This window comes from Diceros bicornis, chromosome 24 (genome assembly GCF_020826845.1).
Source record: "Diceros bicornis minor isolate mBicDic1 chromosome 24, mDicBic1.mat.cur, whole genome shotgun sequence".
In the NCBI taxonomy this organism is placed as follows: domain Eukaryota; kingdom Metazoa; phylum Chordata; class Mammalia; order Perissodactyla; family Rhinocerotidae; genus Diceros; species Diceros bicornis.
Genome location: NC_080763.1, coordinates 20,614,866 through 20,639,521, shown reverse-complemented (window position 1 = coordinate 20,639,521; position 24,656 = coordinate 20,614,866). Strand labels below are relative to the sequence as shown.

At 37.9% G+C, this 24,656-nt stretch overlaps 1 protein-coding gene across 7 annotated transcripts in view; it reads right to left on the bottom strand.

Moving 5' to 3' along the window:
* RGS6 (regulator of G protein signaling 6) overlaps nt 1-24,450 on the bottom strand; it is a 174,189-nt gene extending 149,739 nt beyond the window's left edge. For 6 of the 7 annotated variants that reach the window (XM_058567939.1, XM_058567941.1, XM_058567942.1 and 3 more), the window contains exon 1: nt 24,357-24,450. In XM_058567939.1, the coding sequence (XP_058423922.1) occupies nt 24,357-24,435 (79 nt within the window). In that variant the 5' untranslated portion in view covers nt 24,436-24,450. The remainder of the gene's footprint in view (nt 1-24,356) is intronic. The other variant, XM_058567938.1, reaches the window with a different exon arrangement.
* Between the last annotated feature and the right edge of the window lie 206 nt (nt 24,451-24,656).

Here is a 24,656-nt window from a genome sequence, read left to right as displayed (position 1 = left end):
AACTATTGCAGCAATCTCAATACAGTGTTCAACTTTTTGTTCCTTGAAGTCTAAATTCCTTTAAAGTAAAAGTAGAATTTGGAAATGTATCAATCCCTTCAGAATAAATTAGTGAGTGTCTGAGGAAGAAAAAAACAATTAACACATTCATGAATTATGCTTCAGTTTTCACATTCTTTCCAACAGCAATTTATATAAGAAAAGCTTTCTGCTCTGATTTTATTTGATTTACCCATGTGCTTGCATTTGCTAAGGCATGTTTGAATTTTACAATCTCTAGTCTAGCACAACACTATCCTAAGCTCTGAACACAACCCTGGAGCACGAAGTGTGATTGGAAGGTTCTAGAAGATCAGTGCTTATCTGTGGCCCCAAAAGGAAGCAGCCAGTGATTTGCCAGGGTGAGATCTCTACATCTCAGCCCTGGAATAAAAGCCAGGAAACTTGGTTTCAGTTCTTGATTCCACCACTAACTAGCCATGAGTCCTTCGAGAGCTCACTTAACCAAATTCTCTGAGTCTCCATTTCCTTGCCCGTAAAATGAGTCAGTTGGACCAGAAAATCACAACGGACCTTTAAACTCTGGTATATAATGATTCTAAGGTTTACCCTTTCTCGCAGCAATCATGGTAAATGGCTTTTAGTAGACAGATACAATGGCTTTTGGGAAGACTGGTGTAATAGCTAAATTTATGAAATTACTACTTTTCTCAAGCTTTCCTCAAACATTTTACCTGTGAACATTTCCCACATAAACATTTGAAATCTGAGTATAACATTTTTTTGCATGAAGTCATCCCATAACTTTCACTTCACATGAAAATTATGGTTTATAATGAATACTTTTCATAACTTTCCCAATGTTCTTCTTCTCCTCATTAAACCTTTACGTTATGTCCATGCTTGAGACTTTTCCAGGCACTGATACAGCCCATGCAAAAGGCTTCACTTTCCACTAAGAACTATGGCTCTTTACACTCTTCTGTTTTATTTGGCATTCATCTATGTTCAGGATTCATTTATTTTTTTTGAACTTTTTTTTTGCAGTTTTCCTACACTTTGTTGTTCCTACCATCTGTTGTTGCGTCTTCAACTACACAAGTCTGTTTATTCAGCATGTGCTCTCCTTGGACCTTAACTTTAAATCCTAGTTTGACTTTTATTGTTAATTTGAGGATGTGCAATTGAATCAGAAGAATTTACGAAAATAATTCAATGGGCCCATTTAATTAACATGACTCTAAGATTTTTATTCACATGCGATAGACTTCAACTTCATTAATTTACACAAAGCATTCAAACTTGTATATAAGTTATCTAAAAAGTTTTATTGTGGGATTTTTTTTTCCCTGAGTCTTGAAAAACAGTTTGTGTCTAAATCACTAAAAAAACAAACTCACCAGCCATAATTATTGGTGGATCTTGGAAAGTAAACAACTATACCATGGAGGATGTTACTGCTCATGACAATTAGTTTCCAAATATTCCCTGGACCATGTGGCAGGCCCTGGGGATCTGGTGATGGGACAAGGATGATAACAGTCTCACTCTTGGATGTTGGAGGGGCCTTTATAAAGTTTCTCTGGTGTTGTCGGAGAAGATTTCGATAAATTAATTCAAGTGATTTCCCCCACCACACTTCCATCACGCAGTGTGTGTCCTGCCCTTTGCCCCAGGGAGCAGCAGGGAGATCTCACCGCCTCGGGAGGGAATGACTAGCAGACCAGGAGTCAGTCCTTCACATCTGAGTCTAGAAACTAGCCTGCCCATCCTCAGACGGCCTCCCAGGCAGCGCAGTGTATGTGAGGGATGGTGGCAAAGGAGAGAAGGAAAGGAAGCTGGGGAACCAGGCACCCCTGAGGGGCCCAGGTACCCGGCCACACAGTTGGTTGAACAAAGATCTGGGCATCTGGGACACAGATGAACTGCACCCCTCCACCTCCCAAAGGAAATACTGGGAGCCGCAAGGTCCCACTTTTTCTTTGCACCCCAGCCCCACAATCTGTATTCCCAGGATGGTGTAGGAGCAGAAAGGATGTGTCTAGCAGATGGGCCCAGACTCCCAGCAGAATTTCCCACAGCTAAGAGGGGTAAATCAACTATTTTCTGCACTTCCAAAAAAAGCACCAATGGAGCACATGAAATAACAAGAACAACACTATACTAACACTAATACTAGGAAACATTAACTGAATATAGCTCTTACTCTAGGGCAGACACTAATGTAAATATTTGTACATACCAACTCATTTAATCCTCCCAACAATCCTACAGAGTAGGTACTATTATTACTATCTCTTATCTATAGATGAGGAAACTGAGGCACAGAGAGGTAAAGTAAAGTGGCCAGGGCACACAGCCAGTAATCAGTAGAGTTGGGATTCAAGCTCAGGGAGCCTAGCTCCAGAGTCCTACCACATAGAGTTGTTATGAAGAGCAATGTTTCCAGAGGAAACATTTCAACACAATCAGATACCCAACAAGAGGCAGAGTCGGGGATCAGAGCTTTATCAGTACAGTCTGAGCCTGAGCTCCTGCCCCGTTTACATTGCATTGGCCCTTGGCTCACTGACTTTGCTCACATACAAATGCTCTGGGAAAATCCCCCAAATATTACTTACTATAAAAGTAGGTTGCCATCAGATATGATTCTGCAAATATTTTCAGATGGGAGGAAGTGAAACAAAAAGATGATGATGTACTCCTAGTCAGTGCCAGGACTAGAAACAGGAGGAGGCAACCCCTGCTGTCCAAGATGCCAGTCATCTTCCTTCCATCCACTTCCTGCACATGCCTGTGACCCTAAGTCAGAAAACCCCAGGGGCAATGATCTTGTGAGGGGAAATGCTCATCCAACAGCTTGAAGCTCCTGCGGTTTGCCAAGCCCCCTGGCAAGAAGAACGAGTTGAGTTCTCTTTCAGAACATTCAAGAGGATCTTCTTGATGGCAAAATGAAAGGTCAACTTGTGACAGAAGCTTCTCTCCACCTTCATTCATGACTGAAAGTGTACCAGATTGAAATAGATTTTGGCCATGTTGACAAATTAAAGGGCAGTTCAGGAAATGTGCTGCCTTCCCTCTTGTCCCATTGGAATTCTTTGTTCAGCGTTATGTTGAAGATCAAAGCCAGACCTAAACACAGGAGGGAGGAGGTGGGGGGATGCTCATGGTGGGCTGGGTGCAAATTCCAGCCCCATTGTCCACCAACCCGGTGTCCCCCAGCAGGGCGAGTGAGTCCCCTGACCCCCGACTTCACCTTCATCAAAAGGGCTCCACGCTGCTATGCTTCACTTCATTGTTTCGAGTACTAAATAAGAAAACATGTATCAAGTACTGGATAACCAGCAGCAGGCTCCCAACACCACGATTCCCTACTATGTGATTCAAGGAATACATCCCAATTGCCTAAAATTTCTTTCTCAAGAATTCTTTCAAAAAAAAAAAACACTGAGGAGATTTGGCTACTGACTGCTGAAATCGCCCCAAATGTGCACACTGTCTGCTAACACTACTTCACAGCAGCAGTCTTCAGAAACCATTCTTCCTCGTGTTACCCTCAAAAGAATATTGAAAAACTAGGCACCTCTTACATATTTCTAATATAACATCTAAACACTTAAAAAGATGTTGAAATGGCTGCAATGAGGTACTTTCAGGAGTAATGTATATGACAGCCAAACTTTATTTTATTTTTTGTGAGGAGATCAGCCCTGTGCTAACATCTGCCAATCCTCCTCTTTTTTTGCTGAGGAAGACTGGCCCTGGGCTAACATCCGTGCCCATCTTCCTCTACTTTATACAGGACGCTGCCACAGCATGGCTTGCCAAGCAGCACGTGGGTGCGCACCTGGGATCCGAACCAGGGAACCCCTGGCCGCCGCAAGGGAGCGCGTGCATTTAACCGCTTGCGCTACCGGGCCGGCCCCAACCCAAACTTTAAATGTATTTTTGACAAGACCTTGGAGATTCGAATCATTCCATTTATGGAAAAGGACTTCCACATAAGTGAAATGGCAAGCAAGGTGCGTTCTCAGGCTGACCAAATTTAGGAAAATATGTGGAAGTTGAAGTTCCCTTAGAAATATCCAAACCATGTCCCCTCCAGTTAAAGGACTCCTCCCCTCTCGTCTTTAGCTCTTTAGATTTCCAATGGACACTGAGGAGCTGAAAGGAAAAGAGGATTCCAGGGCATACCTGTGCATCTGACACCTGGGACAGATCATTTTTAACACCCTCTCCTTACTGACAATAACCAATAAGTGAACTTTAATAAAAGTTCATCTTTTATTAAAAGAACATCTGCAAAAGGCACGATTTAGGTAACCACTCAATTGTACCCCTCAGTAACATAGTGTCATTTTCTTGAATTTTTTCTTACTCTTAAAACCAAAAATGACCCCAAAAAAGAATAAATTTTATTTTCAAAGCTATTTCTAAAATTCAGTGAATATTTCATGCATGAATTGAAACTTACGTTTGCCAAACAAAAATATTACACCTTGCATGTTTCACGGTTTTCAATTTCACATACAAAATCTAAATACAAATATAAACTCCAAGGGGTCACACAGAAGGACAGAATTGAAATAATTCAAGTCCTGTTTCTTCATCTTTACAATCACTGTGCTATTGGTGTCTATTTTAACCCACCATTTAAATGGTGCCATAGAGATCTGAGACATGAACTGCGTCTAATTCCAAATTGCTATGCGCTTACTCTCAAAATGAGTGCACGTTGCAAACTGTGTTGGGAGTCTCCTATAATTGCTGGTTCCCTGAGTTAACTTCCGTGTAGAATACGATGTTAATAAGGACAGGTAATTAAAATGTGCTTATTTGAAGCTTACATATATATTATTATTACTCTATGTTAACTCTCCAACCAACAAAATAATTTGGGGGGGAGGAATATTTTAACACCAATATTATTTAGAATTGCATGATGATAACATAAAGCAGAAGGACTTTTATTCAGTTTTATTATTACTTTAAAATTCTCTACAGACAGTGTCCCCTCCCTCCCCCCAATGTCTGCATTTGGAGTGGATGGTTCTCACAGCCCGGCCCTTGGTTCTCCACTGGAGGATAAATGACCTTCCCTGGGAAGGAGTAAAACAGAAGGAATTAGGTGAGAGAACTCAGTACGGAAGACGAAGTTCTCTGCTTTTTTCCTTCACAGTTTTGCTTAGAGTTGGACATGTGACCCATCAAGGGAGAGTGTCAGCTCCATGAAGCAATATCGTCTGTTTAAGGCTGTTAATAAGCAGAATAGGTGATAATTGGATAATAACTAGGGAGCAGTCAGATGGATCATGTTGCAGGTTTGTTTACAGAAGCTTGACAGTGTGGGTGAAACACACACACTCGAAGTGGGACAGCCTGTTTGAAAATACATAAGCTTGAATGGTTTTCAATGGTCTCCCGTCTGTTAAAAGCCCAAAGTTAGATTTATGAGGCAGGGTATAATCCAAAAGCACAGCAAAGTCACATTCACCTAAAAGCGAATGTGTCCATTTACCTCCATCTCATGATGCACTTTTATTTTATATTCCTTTAAAATCTCTCTCTCTCTCTCCCCCACCCCCATCCACATGCATCCACACATACTCATGGCATGTACACGTAATTTTTACACGGTTGTAGTTATAGTGTATACATGCATATAGTTTAAACTCCTGAAAAAATTTTCATTATGAAATACATCATCAATATATACATAAAAGGAGTGTCCACTGATGGATGAATGGATAAAGAAAATGTGGTATACAAATACAATGGAGTATTATTCAGCCATAAAAAGAAGGAAATCTTGCCATTTGCGACAACATGGATGGACCTTGAGGGCATTATGCTAAGTGAAATAAATCAGACAAAGACAAACATCATATGATCTCACTTATATGTGAAATCTGGGGGAAAAAACACAAAAATCCGAACTCATAGACACAGAGAACAGATTGGTGGTTGCCAGAGGCATGGGGCAGGGAGTGGGCAAAATGGGTGAAGGGGGTCAAAAGGTACAAACTTCCAGTTATAAAATAAATAAGCCATGGGATGTAATGTACAGCATGGTGACTACGGCTAATAATTCTATTTTGTATATTTGAAAGTTGTTAAGAGAGTAAATCTTAAAAGTTCTCATCAGAAGAAAAAAAATTTGTAACTGTGTGGTGATGATGTTAACGAGACTTATTGTGGTGATCATTTCACAATCTATACAAATATCAAATCATTATGTTGTACACCTAAAATATAATGCTATATGTCAATTACATCTTAATAAAAAATATATATACATAAAAGGTATAAAGTATAGATACATTTAAAGTATAGATATCACCATGCAATTCTAAACAATGCTGGTGTTAAACATACAATGATAATCAAACGACTACCCATGTCCTCACAACCCAGTAGAAGAAAGAGCTACCAGTGCCTTTGTGATCCCATGTGTCTCCAGCCCCGGCATTTCCTGTTCTCTACAAGAGCTAGTCTCTCTCTGAGTTCCTATTTTCTTTACCCCACAAGAGCTACAATATTTTTCTTCCAGTGTTTCTAGATTTAGTTTTCTATTATTTTGTTTAGGATTTTTTTTCATCTACGTTCATGAAAGAAACTAGGTTGTAATTTCCCTTTGTCATACCGGCAATGTCCAGTTTGGATATCAAGGTTGAATTAATCTGATAGAAGAGTTGGGGAATGATCTTTTTTCTATCTTGTTTCTAAGAGTTTATGTAAGATTGAATTTATTTGTTTCTTGAATGTTTGCAGAACCTGTATGCAAAAATGTAAAATTGGTATTTTATTTGTCGGAATATTTTAAAACACTCATTAAAGGTTATAAGGATAGTCATAAAGAAATTTGAGTTATTTTTTATAATTTATATTTTTCTAGAAATTTGCCTATTTCACATAAATTCTCAGATTTTGGCATATGGTTGTTTAATACATACTCTGATCATCTTTTAATCTCTACATCTATGCTTATATCTCCTTTTCATCCTGATATTTAATTGTTCTGATATACATCTCTCTTTCCATCTCTCTCGATTGATCTTCCCTAAGGTATGTGAATTTGGTCAATCTCTTCAAAGATGATTTGGGCCCTTTTGATTAGTTTATCATCTTATCTTTAATTTCTTTATCTGTCTACCTTGTATGAGTTTATTCCATTATTGTTTTTTATACTTCTCAAATAAGAACATAGCTCATGTGTTCTCACTATTAATTTTCCTCTAGGTATCGCTTTATCCAGATCTTACAAGTTTTGATATGTAGTGTTTTCATTATTGTTTAAAGTATTTACTAATTTCTACCATAATTTCTTCTCTGATCTCTTTAGAAGTATACTTTAAATTTCCAATCTTATTTGTTAAAATTAAATAGATTTTTAAATTTTTATATTTTACTTAACCTTAATTTTGATTTAAAAAGCCATATGTGGCTAGTGGTTACCATATTGGACCATACCAGTCTAGAACTACTAAGTGTATTTATCCCCTCTCCAAACAATACAGGACATTTATATATGTTAACTGATCAACTCCTTTTCAATTTGTATGCTTTTATTTCCAGTATTTTGAAGTGATTTTGTTTCTTTAATAACTCCTCATACTAGAGATTATTATTTTTGCTTTAGATAGTCCATATTTGTTTAGATTAACCCATACTTACCATGTTCCTTACTTACTATTCCCTTTTGCATCTCAGGATTCCCTGGGATAATTTTCCTTCTTCCTAAAATATATTCTATAGAAATCCCTTTGGTAAATGTATGTTAACAACACATTCTCTTCATTTTTTATATGATAATTCTGCTCTTGTTGTTGAAAGATAGTTTCATCACACATAGAACTTTAAGTTGATTGTTATTTTCTCGAAGCACTTGGGAGATTTTCTTCTACTGGCATGTAGCTTCCATTTTTACATATGAGAAGCCACCTGTCAGTCACTTTTCAGATAAGCAATTTGTCTTTTCTCTCTAGCTGTTCTGAAGATCTTCTTTTTGTGTTTAGTGTTCTGTAATTTGATGTCAGTGTAGCTAGATAAAGATTTGTTTTTATTTATCCTGCTTGGGATTTGTTTGACTTTTGGAATCTGAGGGCTGACGCTTTTAATCAACTCTGAAAAGATTTAATATATCTTTCAGTCAAGAAGGAAATAATAAAGAAAATGGGGACAAATTGCCCTTCCCATTTTCTCTATTATTTCCTTCTCAAAATTTGATTAGATGTTAGAATTTCTCACTCTTTTCTACAAGTCTTTTAACCTCTCTTTCACATTATTTATGTTTTTGCCTTCCCATACTAAGTTCTGAGTACTTTTATCTGCTCTGTCTTCTAGTTTATCATTTCTCTTTTTAGCTGTTTTTCAAATTTAGCCAAATTTGCTGTTTAACATTTCTATTAAGTTTCTAATTTCAATTATTATATTTTTTATTTATAGAGATTTCATTTGGTTCTTTATCAAAGCTTCTAATCCTTTTTTGGGAGTACATCATTCTCAGTCCTTCAAAATACTTCCAATACCATCTCATTTCTTTAAAAATATTGGGTTAAATACATAAAATTGCAGATATTGATCAGTTTTGACCTACAAAAACAGCAATTTCATATGGTGTGACCTAATAATTATTCTATATTTGTATATGATAATTCCATCATCCACAATCTTTATGGGCTGGATTCTGCCATTTGTGCTTTCTGCTGACTTTCGGTCATGTTGGTTTGTTTTCTCACATCTCTAATGATTTTTGTTTTTTTCTGGGAATTTTTGAGGTCCATATTTAAAGTGTGTTCCTCCAAAGAGGAGAGGTGTTTGCTTCTGCCAGGTACCTGGGGATGGTACTGAAATGAAGACACTTTACATTTTTTGCTTGGCTTTTTTTTGGGCCACAAGAAGTTTAATGAGACACACCAGCAAGAGGAGGCTTAGAATTTGGAAATAGGAATCATCTAGGGAGATCCTTTTTCTCCTTTCATTCACTCTAATAATAACCAAGGCTAAAATAATTATTCCCATCATCTCCCTTTCTGAGGCTCCTTTCCCCCTAGTTCACCCAATGACGGCATTGCCCCTCATGAGTCTATGAAGTGACTGTCTCCCTACTAAATTTTCTTGAGACCCATACACATGGCCTCTTAAAATCCAGGCTCTAGACTACCCAGGATTGACAGATGTCCTCTGAGAAAAGGCCAATCCAATACTAGCTAACTTTTCTGGATTCTCACTTTCTAGTTTACAGCCTCTAAAGATTTCCCTTACTTTCTTACCAGTTCAGTGTTCTGCACCAAAGGGTGTTCTTCTGACACCTAGTTGGCTGTATGGCCAGAAACAGAAGTCCTATATTCCTTTTGTCACTAAGTATTATATCCAGTTTATTGAACAATATGAACTCAATGAGGTACAACAATGAATGATTTTACTTTTTCCTAATCACTGTCCTAAAAACATGAAAAGTCAAATCTCCTTTGCCCTTGTTTAATGACATCTTGGGTAGATCTTTTAGCTTTCTGGTCACTTGCAATTAGTTTCATCAAACATTTAAATCCTCATTTAATTCTTATTTCTTTCCCTTCTACCAGCCCTGTCCAGAGGATCTTGAAGTGAAACAGGGGGGAGTTCTGCTCCTTTATTTCTCCTTTCTCTACCTCTTCTTCAGTTTCCATGGAGATCCTTCTAGAGCCTCCAAGGGTCACAGGGATTCTGGGGGTCAGTGCCCCATATCTTTCTCCTCAGGCATCATACCACACTGGGGTCCTTATTTGCCTGCTGGTGTGGGCTGCCCCATCCAGCCTCTTAGCTTCAAGAAGCAGACACCACTCTTGGTTCAAACATCCACACACTCGGAGAAGTACCTGCTGAGCTTCCCATGAACTTTTCCACATTTTCTTTCCTGGCGGCAGAAGCAGGAAAGAACTATGGGTTCAACAGCTTAGCAAGAATCTAGTTAGGGAGAGGATTCAATACACCCCTTCTTGTGGCACCCTTAATCATCACCATTGATTCTCTTGGAGCCCTCTTCACTTGGTTTAGAGGGAGGAAATACTTGGATTTAGGAAGTGTTGTTTAGGAAAACCTATAATCAGTGACTCTGGAGAGTGTCCACTTTGGAATCCCCAACCCATCCTCCACTCCAGCAGTTTGCTTATATATATCAGGATACAGGTGGGAATATTTTAGACAATATTGATAGTCAATATCGATAGTCAACAATGTTAGCTATGAAGAGCTCAACGAATGTTGCTGTCATCATTAATTCTCAGGAAAATAATGGCCTAGGGGTATACTATCTGAAGAATATGTAGGGTAGAACTCTGTAGATGATCCTAAAGCAATGATATTGTTCTTGGATCTAGAAAATGATGCCGTAGAACCAAAAGCCAGGTTAAGTGTTGTAATCCAAGTTTTATGTAAAAATAACTTCACATTTCCTCTGACTGCAACTGAGGGTAGAATTAAGCTTTATTTGTGCAGAACATGCTTTATTAAAGTCAATATGTTTAAGAAAAAAACTCTTCATAGATGACACAATGACCGCTAAATTTGGCTTTAAAATTTTTTTATATTTAATGCACGTCATAATTATTGTAATACGCCAGTAAAAAAGTTTTGTGTTTCCATAAATTAAAGCTTTTTCTGGTACCATTGTCCTCAGTAAAACAGAATGACAAAATCAACTGCCCAAGGATCTGAGCTGAAAATTAATGGTCTCCATATTCACAATCTTTGTATAGACTTCCTGGCAGCAACATGACTTTGCTAGAATCTTCCTACCAGCAGCACATCCAGCATTTTAGTGTATAGAATTCACTGCTGCAGCAGTTGATTCAGTGGAATCAACAGTCTTTGTTGCTAACCCACCACCTCTTGTTACAGAGCATGGTGCCCATGGTAGTTTTCTGATTCTTTCTTTTAAAAAGACTCAGTGACCCCCAGTTCAGTTACAATAAATCTAGATTTCATTCTCTTCTTAAATTTTATCTCACGCCCAAATAGACTTTTTTATAGAAGTGTTTAAAAAGAAATCTTAGAGTACAAATTAGAGGGTTGTGTGGTATATTTTCATTCAATAAATGAGCTGTCTTTTCCTTCTCTCCTTCCACTTAATACTTCTTCTTGAAGGGAAAAAAAATCAAACAAGAAAAATGTGAAAAAGATGAATTAATGTGACATTTAGAGTAAGATTTTAATGGCACAAAGGCCAGGAATATCAAAGTTGTGCCTTTTGCTTTCACAATTATAACTTGACAGCATTTCAGGATGTTGTTACTAAAGTGAACTTCAGAAGAAGAAAGTAAAAATGCATACATTTAAAGAAAATGTGTTATAGTGGAGTAATATTTGTTAAGGCAAACACAGCATAGTCAATATTTAATTAAGCATTGTCTTTTTCAGAGTTGGTCCCTTAGAGGCTACACCCTTATTTCAGTCAGTGTTGGCTATGCTATAAATGTTTTTGGAAATCCTCTTTGGAAATAAACTTATGAACCAGTTTACAGGGCCAATAATAAAACCAGCTTCATTTATTCAGAGTCATACATGCTTTAAACCAAAACTGGCACTTTGTATTGGCAATTAGCTTTCCCAGGCCTTATTCACCAAACTGATTTCAAATTACTTTTTATAATTACGAAAAAAGAAAACTGTTTTTTTCTTTTTTGTGAGGAAGATCAGCCCTGAGCTAACATCCGATGCCAATTCTCCTCTTTTTCTTTGCTGAGGAAGACTGGCTCTGAGCTAACATCCGTGCCCATCTTCCTCTTCTTTATATGGGACACCGTCATAGCATGGCTTGACAAGCGGTGCGTCAGTGCGCGCCTGGGATCTGAACCTGCGAGCCCCGGGCCGCAGCAGCAGAGTGCGTGCACTTAACCACTACACCACCAGGCCAGCCCCCAAAAGAAAACTATTTCTGATTGTGAAACATTACACATACAAATATGTACAGTTTAAATTATTTAAAGAAAAATTCATGTTATTATAACTGAGGTTTAAAAATTTTTTCCAATCGTCCAGAAGTTCCTTGAATGTATTTTCCCAATGACAATATTACTCCCTGCCTCTTGGAGGTAAGCGGTAGTCACTTCCGTACTTTGCCTGTCATTTTTATCCCCTATGATATATCCCTCAATACGATTATTCCATAGTTAGTTTCTTGAATTTTTATATAAATGGAATTATACAGTATATATCCTTCTGCATCTCCCTTCTTTTGCTCAATATCTTGTTTACCAGATACATCTAAGGCAAGGGTGGGCAAACTATGACCTGCACCTATTTTTGTAAATACAGTTTCATAGAAATACAGCCATGCACACTCATTTACATATTATCCATGGCTCCTTTTGCACTACAATGGCAGAGTTGAATAATTGCAACACAGACGGTATGGCTCACAAAGCCTGAAGTATTTGCCACCTGGCCTTTACAGAAAAAGTCTGCCAACCCCTGACTACTCAAGTCAATTTGCTTGATTTAATTTGCTAATATTTTGTTTAAAATTTTTGCATTTATTTTCATGAGAGACATTGTATTGTGGTTTTCTTTTCTTGTAATGGCTTGATCTATTTTTGATATCAAGGTAATCTTAGCTTTATAACATGAGCTGGGAAGTATTCTCACCTTCTCAGAGCAGAATTGGTATTATTTCTTCCCTTAAATCTTGAATAGAATTCACCTAGGAAGCCAATTGTGACTATAGTTTTGTCTGCAGGGAAATTTTTAACTATAAACTCAACTCCTTTCAAAAGGTATAGTTCTATTCAATTTTAAAATTCTTCATATGTCAGTTTTGGTAATTTGTTTTTCAAGGAATTTTTACATTACATCTAAGCTGTTAAATTTGTTGGCATAAGGATATTTTTGCTATGTATAGAATTTTAGATTGACAATCATTTACTTTCAACTTATTGTCTTTCAGCTTCTACTGTTTCTCAAGAAAAACTAGCTGTAGGTCTAATTATTGCTTTTTTTGAAGTTATATCTGTCTTTTTCTCTCTTGCTGTCTTTATAATTTTTATCTTTGTCTTTGATTTCCTGTAGTTTTCCTATGATGTATCTAGGTGTAGATTTGTTTTTCTGCTTGAGGATTGCTTGCTTTCCTAACTTTGTGGGCTGGTGTCTTTTATTAGTTTTGGAAAGATTCTCTGTTAATTTGTCTCCACATATTGTTTCTACCTCATTGTCTCTCTCTTCCACCTATAAGACTCCATTAAACACTTGTTTAACCTCATATATTCTATTCTTTTACCCTTTCTTCTCAATTTTTCATCCTATTCATTTTCTGTCTTTATTTTCGATTTTTTTTTCTGATTTATCTTCCAGTACAACAATTCTCTTTTCAGCCACATTTCATATGCAATTTAAATCATGCACTGAGTTCTTAATCTTGGTTATTATCTAGCTCTAGAATTTCCATTAAAAAAACGTTCTGTGAGCTTTTTCTATGGTTTGCAGTTCTTTGCTGAAATTTCCTTTTTGCTCTCTATCTCCTTGAACATAGTCATGATTGGTATTTTAAAGTTAGTGTCTGATAATTCCAATTTCTGGAGCTCTTTTGAGTTTCCCTCTATCATTTGTTGTTTCTACTAGTTCTCATTCATCTTAATTTGTTGCCTTATATGCCTGGTTATCTTTGATTGTATACTGACTTTATATTTGGAAAGTCATTGGTAGAAATAATTTGAGGACTAGAATAAAGTTATCTGCCTCTTCCCAGTGCCCAGGGGCACCAACAATCTGGGATCACTTTTCACCTATGTCAAGAGTTTAGATTTTTCGGGCTTATCCTGATTACTGGAAGCTGGTCTTCAAACTGTGCAAAGGTTGAATATTTTCATTTTACTCTCAGCCTTTCAGAGTCTCAGTCCAAAGTATGGTGAAATTCTCAGGGTCCCCATCTTCAGTGGTCTTCAGACTCCAATTTTAGTTACTCTCATCCCATGGTGTTATCAGAAGTGCTGCTCAGCTTTGCGGTTATCTCTCTGTATTGTCAAATGTCCCTAGGGCAATAATGTCCCCAAAGCCAGGATTATATCTATAGATTTTCATATTATCATGAATCTTGGCCCAGTAATTCTTCACTCTCTTGTTAACTCTCCAATTACATCAAGTTGATTTTTCCCAAATTTTATAGTTGCTCTCAGCCAGACAGTCTGAGTAGGCTAGTCCCCTATTCCCCAAAGCAGAAATCTCAAAAAATCAATTCTGACTGTATATATACATGTGTGTGCGTGTACGTCTGTATGTGTGTATACAGATTTATGGCTTTGCTTCTGTTGAGGATATTTTAACAAATTCTAGAAGCTTTAAAAGCTCTTATCAGAGAGAAATTCTGGAAATAAAGCAATGGGAGCATTCTTTAAATAAATACCCCACTTCTCAAGGTGACCATTTGAAGGGAATAATACTAATATATATGTATAAATTCGGGTATGCTAATTAAAAATAAATTGTATTTACATGCTACTAATTGATTTAATTTAGTTTATCACAAATGTAGGAATAATAGGATTACTTAGGATATCTAAGAGGTATATTAAACTACACTGAGACCTGGACAATAAAATTTATGTTATAGCATTATTAAACAATTTAAGCTGACTACTCATGGAGTAATTATACCACATAGGTATATGTCAGTGCAATTTGCTTTCAGAATTAATATTATATTTTTCCACTAAAACTTTGGAAGAAAACTATTTGTAGACTTACACTGGTTTTTTTTTCAATTAAAACATCTCAGTTTTCTAAAACATCACTTACTCTATCACTTTCTTCATGCTACAATGTGTTTAGTGCACTTTTGGCACTATATTAGTTCTCTATGGCTGCTGTAACAAATCACCACAAACTTTGTGGCTTAAAACAATAGAAATTTATTCTATCACAGTTCTGGAGGCCAGAAATCTGAAACCAGTTTCACTGGACCAAAATCAGGGTGTCAGTAGTGCCACACTCCCTCCAGAGGCTCTCAGGGAGCTTCTGGTAGCTGCTGGCAGTCCTTGAGCTATAATCGTATCACTGAAATCTCTGCCTCTGTAATCACATGGTCTTCTCCTCTTCTGTGTCAAATCTTTCTCTTTTATTTTCTCTATTATTTATTTTTTATTTCTTTCTTTTATAAGGACACAAGTTATTACATTTAGGGTCCATCTGCATAATCCAAAATAATCTCCACATCTCAAAATCTTTAATCTTAATCACATTTGCAAAGATCCTTTATTAACATAGCATTTACAGGTTTTAAGAACGAGGACCTGATATCTTGGGGGGGTGACTATTCAGCCTATCATAGGCACCCAACAATTATCTCTATTTTGAGTCATTTTTTAAGTTCCTTTCCTTCTCAATGCTATAGAACCAGAAGGAGAGTAAGAAAGATCAAGAATGTTGACTAACTTTGGGTAACTCTAAGGTTTCCTAACCCGGTTCTCTTGTTTCCTGATCTGGGAGTATCATGGTTAAAGACCAGACTGATGGCCTGAATTAACCCAGGGGTAAATTCAGATAGAAGATCTAGAGGACAAGTGGAAAGCACCAACCTCAGACAGGCTTTCATACACATCCTGTGAAGAATCACAGAAGGTCAGAGCCAGAATGGACCAATAGTGTTTAATCCAAACCTATTAATTAACAGATGGGGAAACTGAGGCCCAAGGAGTTTGGTGACCAGCTCAAAGTTCACACATTTACCAGCTCAAGTCACAGAAGCAGTTTTTAGCCCTAGACTCTTTCACCCAAACTGTACTGCCAAGAAGCCATAGGGAAAATACCCTTAATTGTTTATGTCAACATAAAGCCACTAAAAATAAATTTGTGGACTATGAAAAGAGATAGAAATGTACACATGAAAAAATGTGTTCAGATGAGCAGAATAAAAATGCATGTATATTTCTAGCATATATTCTGACAATTATCTGTATAATAAAAATTCATAAGGAAGAGGTAGGTGGGTGTACTTTCAATCAAATTCATTCCTCTATTCTTTGATTGTAAGAAAGAGGTAGAATTGGGATTAATGGTTTGAAGCTACTGGAAGGCGAATAAGTTTCAGTTCATTATAAGAAAGAAGTTTCCAAAGTTCAAAGTTGTCCAAAGATGGACTGAGAGATGATGACATTCATCACTGGCGGTTATTAAAGCAGAGGCTGGCGAGCACTTGGCAGGAATGTGGTGGCTGTACTGATTCCCAAATTCAGACAGGCTGTATTAGATAATCTGGGCAGCTGCTGAAAATAGAGGTTCCTGAGCCCAGGCTCATGGGGATGTCCTGGGATCTGTATTTTTAACAAGCTACCCAAGTGCTTCTCAGGTTCAGGGGGGAATGCATCAGACATACAAACTGTTTCAGTTCAAGAGTCTATCATTTTTTGCATGAGGTAATGGAAACAGCATTGCAATGGCAGCAAGGAATCCAGATTCTATCTTAGTTCTGTCTCTAACGAGCTGTGTGACTTTTGAGCACATTACATCATGTCTCTGGGACTCAATTTTCCTGTCTGCAAGAATAAATGAGACTAGATGTATCTTATGGCTCTTACATGCTAGGAATTTGTGTTTCTGAGGGTGGCCTGGAAGAAACTAATCTCCCAAGTCCCTCAAAAATTCTTCATGACATTCAGGTGACGTAGAATTATCCTGGAATGACTCTCTCTGACAGCTGGGCAAGGCTGTGCAATCTGGCTGGTTTCCTAGAGTTGGCAGGCATTCGGCCCAGGATATGTCTATCACATGCAGGGCAGGTGGGGAGTGGATAGGGTTGGCAGGCTGGAAGTTGGAAACTCAGAAACCTCACCATCTTGGCTCCAACCACCATCTTCATTACCTTCAGTACTTCTGGCCTTCTCAAACCCAACATGTCAAGCCACAGATGAACCAATGGGCATCCTTCACTCTCTGTATCCTAGCAACATCTGTGAATTCACCTATGAGTTCCTATCTGAGAGGTGAGGATATTTCCTAACGTTGGCAGGGAAATTTCAAACTCAAAATCATGGAATATGGGGGTTGGTTATTTCAGGCCGGGTCGGGGATAGACTAGTATATAGCTTACAGATGGAGATGTGCAAATTTTAGTACCCAGTCACGTCCCTGGAGTCCCCCGCACTTAGTATCTGATGACTCTCAAATCTATATCTTATAGAAAATGTTCTTCAGAACTTCAGTCCTCATTTCCAACTATCTCCTGGACAGCACCACCTAAATGCCCCTTCAAAATCTCCAACCCAACATGATCAATACTGATCTTGTGTCTTCTCTCCCAAACCTGCAACTTCCTCAAGTCTATATCAAGTAAAGATCTACCCAATATGGGTTAGATCAATAAAGGTTATCTTTATTTTTATTAAATTTATTTATTTAATTTTATTCTATTTATTTTCATTAAATATTTATTATTAACAAAGATCTGACCAATAAGGTAATATCAGATATTTAAAGGCCAGAAGACAACAAAGAGAATAACATGATGGGAAAAGATTTTATTTTCAGCAAAAATGACGCAAATAGGTGCTTTCTGTCCAGGCTCTGTACGGGTTCTGCAGGAATTCCCTAGAAAAATTTAATTTGTAAGATGGAAGGTCAAGAAATGCCTACCATCTCTTGTGTCACTGATTCCAACTGATGGGCACCAACACATTTGGAAGGTTGTAAACAAATGCACCACAAAGCCTGCTTCAAAGGGACTCGTCTCAAAGAAATAACAGCCACTGCCATTTGATGTCACCTGTGAATTGTAGAAAACTCTTTACTTCAATGTTCTGCTCTTCTTACAACTACATCTTCCCCTCACGCCTAACCTCATTCCTCACAGCTTCTCTCACATATCTGCACATCTTGAGAGTGAGGCATTGACTGCCTTTTGGATTGGATTATCTTTTCAAGGATATTTAATCTAAAGATGTTTACTTTCCATGTTAGATCATTATAATGGCCTCCAGCTTTGGGATTACATCTTTAAAAAAATTCTTTATTATGATTTTTGTGGGGTTTCAGAAGAGAAAAAGACAAATGTATTCAATCCATCATGTTAACCTAGATCCAGTTTTGAATGAGTTACCCTATGCCCCACATCTAGTCAGCAAGTCCTATCAATCCTATATTCTGCCTTTTCCTCAGATGTCTTGGATCCTGCTGTTACTATTCTTTCACAGTGGGCCCTGGAGGCAGAGGGCCTGCCATTGACTAGTTGTGTGACCTTGGAAAACTAACTTAGGCTCTTGAATTTGCAGTTTCCTTGATTATAAAATGGAGATGATAACATTTTCTGTCTTATAGGGTTTTTGTGAAGATTAAATGAGATGAGGCTGTAAAGCTGTGGTTTTGGTTGATGCTGTGGTTGTTGTTAACATGGCTTAGACTCCCTCATCTAAAGATTCCCTACCTAGTCTCCATACTCCCCATCTCTTCCTGTTCCATCTTTCATCTACTTCTAACACATAGATGTGATTCCATCTCTTTGAAACTTCTGATGGCAGCCCATTACCTTTGGGATGAAGCCTGCAAGTCAAAGTTCCTTTATAATCTGTTATTAAGGTTACGTCTCATATCCCTTTAACTCCTGTGGCTGTTCTGCCAATGTGCTCCTCTCCTCAAACACATACACCCATGAATGTGTTTTAAACTCCAACCATATAAACAAGCTCGTCTTTGCTGAAAGCTGGCATACTTTTCATGCACTTGGGCCTTTGAAAATTTTGTTTTCTCCACCTAGAATGACCTTCCCCAGTTTTATACACATGTTTAAGGCCCAGTTCTAAAATTTGTTCATGTGCTATATTATAATAATAGCCTCCAAGGAATCATGTCTCCCTATGTCTATGTGACGTTGCCACTCCTACACCAGGAGGTGGAACTGGTTCCTCCAAACTCTTCAATCTAGGCTGGTCTTGTGATTTCCTTTGAAGAACAGATTGTGGTGGACTTGACATTGTATGAGTTCTGGAGCCTAGGCCTTAATAAGAAGGCCTGCAGTTTTCATTCTCTCTCTCTTGGAACTCTTGAGACCATCAGGCTGTGAGGAAACCCAGTCTAACCTACGAGGGCATACAAGGAGACCTGGAGAACTGAAGCCCCAACTAAGAGTAAGCATCACTGCCAAACAAATGAGTGAGGCCATCGTAGACCCTCTAGCCTCAAGTGAACCATCAGATGACTAGGACTTCATGGATGAGACCAGCAGAACTGTCTGCATTGCTAATTCATGGAATCATGATCATGGGAAATAAAAAATCATTATGGTTTGTGGTGGCTGGTTATGCAGTAATAGATAACTGATCTATCTCCTCAGAGAAATGTTGTAGACATACTCAAGAAAAACTCATGATTCTCTCCTCTGGGCTTTGTTCATTCTTCCATTACAGCACATAATTCATATCATTATTGGTCTCCCTGTGTCTGTTTCTCTCTCCAGATAATAGCTTTTGAAAAGCAGAGATCAGGTTTTTATTCATCTTCGTATCTCCTAAGACTACTCTAGTGCCTGGTACATAGCAACCATTGACATTTATTACTCAGGTCACATACTCACCATTTCTTGAAACACTTTCACTTACCCTCTGGAACTCATGGTCAATCATAAGTAAAATTTTTTATATCCTCAACCTTTTCAGTTAATATTCCCTTCATCTTCTTGTTCTTCCTCAATGGCCCTGCTTCCCTGCAGCCCTCTGAGGTGGCGGCTATTTTCTCTCCCATGTGTTACACACCATGGGGTTTGAAGGCAGTCAGTGACCTTCTTGCTTCTCATGGCTTCTTTCAGATTGTCTTCATTTCCTCCCTCTTCCTTAAAAAACACTCAGCTTTGACTCCCATGACACCAGATTAAATCACCTACACCCCTTGTTATGAAGGTCATCTACTGATCCCTGGGCCTCTGCCTCTCATTCCATAAATATTTTAACCACAGACTCATAACCAACCCCTCCTACACTCCCCCAGTAGTGATTTCAATATCTGGATAGTTCATTCTTCCAAAATCATGGCCTCTTAGTTCCTGGACCTTCTCTCTTCCAATGATCTTGACTGCCATCCTATCTCAGCCACTTATTTCCATGGTCATACCTTATATCTTGTCACTAGCAATATATTGCAACCCCTCTATAATCTCAATTTCAAACATTCCACTATCCAATCACCACCTTATATATTTCCAGCTCTATTACCCTAGCCTCCAACTCCAAAACTCCTTTGCCACTAGACCTACAATTTGTTGTAATCACTACTCCTCACTGTTCCTCGCCAATCTCATGTTCTCAGTTCCCTCCTTACTCAGTTAAAATTTAATGGTCAATCATTTTAGTTGCTCTCTTGCCTCTCTCTCGATTTATCATACTCTCACACTCGCTATAGCCTTAATTAAGTCCAACTGTCTACCTGATACATGCCCAAATCCAGAGAGCTAAAAGCGGCTGGAAAAGAATTGCCTCTCTTTAAATTCATAAATATTAATAATCTCAAGAGGGTCCTTAATGCTACCTACCAGTCAAGACTCTATTTCCCTAGTCCAGTCAATCTCTTTGCTCTCATAGATGACTATTTCACAGCTTCTAATCTCTCCCCAAACCTTAACATCGCTACCCTCATTGCTTTCCATATTACTGAGAAAATAGAAACGATTAGAAGAAAACTTCTACAAGCTCCACCACACCTCCACGCCTATTTGTACCTCTGTGCATCTACTATGCCTCCCCTCCTCTTCCTATGAATAAAGTGTACATGTTTCTAGCTAAAGCTACCCACCTATCTGTGCATTAGATTCAACCTCTTACCTACTCATTGATAACACTCTTGAATTTTGCCTCTTTTTCTTGCACCATTTTTCCTTCTCTGTTGAGTCATTCCCATCATCATACAAACATACTGTCACTTTCATATTATTTAAAAACCTACACGTCCTGACCCACTTACCCATCCAGATACTATCGCATTTCTTCCTTTTGAGGAAAACTCCTTCAAAGATTAATTATAGTCACTACCTCAAATAGTTCTCCTCTCATTCTGACTTGAACCCACTCCAGTAAGGCTTTGTGCCCTCAATGCTTCATGGAATGTGCAGTTATCAAGGTCAGCAACAAATTCAATGTTGTTAAATTCCATGGTGGATTCTCAGTCTTTAGCTCACTTGATTATTAGCAGCATTTGATATGGTAGATCAACTCCACTCTTCCTTGAAACACTTTCTAGAACATTTGGTTTCCAAGATATCCTTCTGATTTTCCTCCTCATCTCCAGTTACTCCTTCTTAATTTCTTTGGCTGATTTCTTCCTCTCTCCACGACCTCTACAAATTAAAGTATCCCAAATTTTGGGACTTGGACTATGTTTTCTATCTACACCCACTCCATTGGTGAGCTCATTAATCCCATGACTTTAATACCATCATCTTGCTGATGACCTATGTCCCAGCTCAGACTCTCCCTTAAAACCAAGATCCATATACCCAAGTGGCTACTTGTTATCTCCAACTGAATGTCTAATAGGTCCCTAAAATCTAACATGTTTAAAATGGATCTTTTGATTCCTTACACTTCAGCTAAACAAACAAACCCCCTGCCCCACTCCCAGTCTTCCTCATTTAATGGCTACTCCATTCTTCCAGTCACTCAAGCCCAAAAGTGTGAAGTCATCATCAATTCCTTTTTTCTCTCACATTCTACATATGATCTATCCCCAAATACTATTCTGCCTTTAAACTTGAATTGGAATCTGACCACTTCACACATCTCCAATGCTGATAGCCTAGTCTGAGTGACCATTTTTACAATAGCCTCCTATCTGGGGCTTAACCTCCCAACTCGCCAGAGCATGCAGAATGCAATAGAAGGATCCTGTTGAAATGTAAGTCAGAGCATGTCACCCCATGCTCAAAGTCCTCCAGTGGCTTTATAATGACTAAAAGGCTACAGGATCTAGCTCTGACTTCATCCCTGTTATCCTTTCTTTTCTTCACTCAACTCTAGTTCCCTCCTCTTAGTTCTTCAATGCCAGGAACATGCCTACCTTGGAGACTTAGCATTTGCTTTCTGGAATGCTCTTTCCTTCAATATCCATATGAGTCAATCCCTCATCTCCTTTCCATCTTTACTCAGATGTCACCTTCTCAGGGAGTTCTTGCTTGGCCACCCATTCCAAAATTGCAACACTCCTATCCCGTCTTCATACTTTATTTTTTTCCTTGGCCTTTATCACTACCTAAAATTCTACAAATTTTCCTTATTTATTTTGTTTTTCTTCCACTAGAATCTATATTCCATGAGAGCAGAAATTTTGATCTGTTTCATCTACTTCTGAATCCCCAGTGCCCAACAATGCATAGAAAATAGTAAACGCTCAATAAATATTTGTTGAATGAATGACCAAGCATATTTGAAACAGACCAGATGGAACTTCTAGAAATAAAAATAAAATAATTGAAATGAAACACCTAAAAGCTAGATTAAAGAGGAAATTATTTTTCAGAGAACAACACAATATCAACAAAAGAGATATATGCCATGGTTCATGTTATGAAGCTAGCATAAATTTGATACTCAAACCAGCAAGGAGGGTAAATAAGAAAAACAACAGACAAATCTTGCCCATGAAAATAGATACAAAAATCCTAAACAATATTTTATCAAGCAAAATCCAGAAATGCATGAAAAATATACTATAGCCAATATTATGGTATAATTCCATTTATATAAATTTCAGAATTAGAGAACACTAACAATACAAGCATCCTTTGTTATCCAAATCGACTTGGTACTTGAGTTCAAACAGTGACAATCTGAATAATCAGTTGGGATACTTATGGGTACCTCAACTGAGTGTATTTATTTTTTAAGGTAACATATAGTAATATTGACTGTTTTTTTTTTGGTGTGCTGTTCTATGAATTTTGACCTATGTACAGATTTATGTCACCACCACCACTACAATTAGGATATAGAACAGCTCTACCACCTCATAAAATTCCCTCGCACTATTCCTTTGTACTCACACTCTTCCCCCAATTCCCATTCCCTGGCAACCACTGATCCATTCTCCGTCACTTTTTTGTTGCTCATGCTTGTTTTAAGGAAGTCATATAAATGGAATCATATAGATGTAACCTTTTGAGACTGGCTTCTTCCATTCAGAAAAATGACTTTGAGATTCATCCAAGTTGGCACATGTATCAATAGTTCACCCCTTTTTGTTGCTGAATATGGATGTACCACATTTTGTTTATTCATCCACCCACTGAAGGACACTAGGATTGTTTCCAGTCTTTGGAGATGACGAAAAAAGCTGCTATAAATACTTACAAGTTTCTGTATGAACGCAAGTTTTCATTTCTCTCAGATAAATGCCTAGGAATAGGATTGCTGAGTCATATAATAAGCATATGTTTAACTTTATAAGAAACTTCCAGAGTAGCTGCATCACTTTGCCTTCCCACCAACAATGTGTGAGAGTTCCAGTTGCTCCATAGTCTCACTAGTACTTGGTACTGTCAATATGTTTTATTTTAGCCATCCTATAGGTATGCAGTAGAAACTGAGACCTTTTGATTCCCAAAATTTAGAAAGCAAACAGCCAGATTTCGATTATAAGAGAATTATCTAAAACTTTATCTTAATTTATTTGGTGATTTGTTTGGATAGTAAGGGAGATACGCCTATGTGGTAAGACTATGAAGAAAAAGAACAAATTGATTAGTATAAAAGTAGACAGTGGTTACCGCTCGTGGAAAGGGAGGTAGATGCTATCCAGTAGGTCCACCAGGGGCTCTAAGATACTGATTATGTGTTAGTTATGAAGCAACATGATGGGTGCATGTGACTTGTTTTATTATTATTCTTGAAACTATATCGGTGTGTTTGATACATTTCACAATTAACAATTTTTAAAGAAATATTTGAGCACACAAAACATACAAAAAGCCCCAAAGTAATGTAGAAAAGTATTTTAAAACCACTTCTTTCAGGAGTTCAAGTACAGCGAGTTAAAAAACTTATTTAATTTGAACATAGATTTTCTTAAGGCTTGTTTAAAACTAAAATAATTTCTTTAATATTCCTATGCTGTGTACACCCCATAGGCCAAATTGCTGATGGGCTAGCTAGTTTATTAACGAGCTTGTTTCTTCCCAGAAGCCTCAACCTATACACAGGAGGGCTGGTAATGGTAAGAGCATTCTTAATGATTGACAAAGAGTAGCTTCTTCCTAGAAATTAGGACCAGAACTCGACCTTATGTAAGAAGCACATTGAACGTATCACGTTTACCATTCACAAATTCTTAGACACCCCCAGGTCACAATTGAGGCTACACAACTCTTCAGCAGACTTTTCCTGTAGCCACCAACACCTTGTAAGGAGAATGTTTACCTGTGACGACACTGGGGATTTTGGAGAGAAAGCTCTTGACTGTTCTGATGGGCACACCCCCTGTCTTGTCATCTTGCATCTTTGTAATGATGTCTTCAATCTGAAAGAGGTTAAAGAAGTGTTATTGTCTCCCACAAAGTTATTGTAAATGATTCCTTTATAAACAGCCAACATGTGGGAACATGGATGCCAACAATAGATATCAGGAAAAGCCTCCACCTGGTCAGTCATGATCTGCTATTAACCACGTGCTGGGGGTGGGGAGGCCAGGGGGTTATATGCAAGGGCATGAAGCATGGT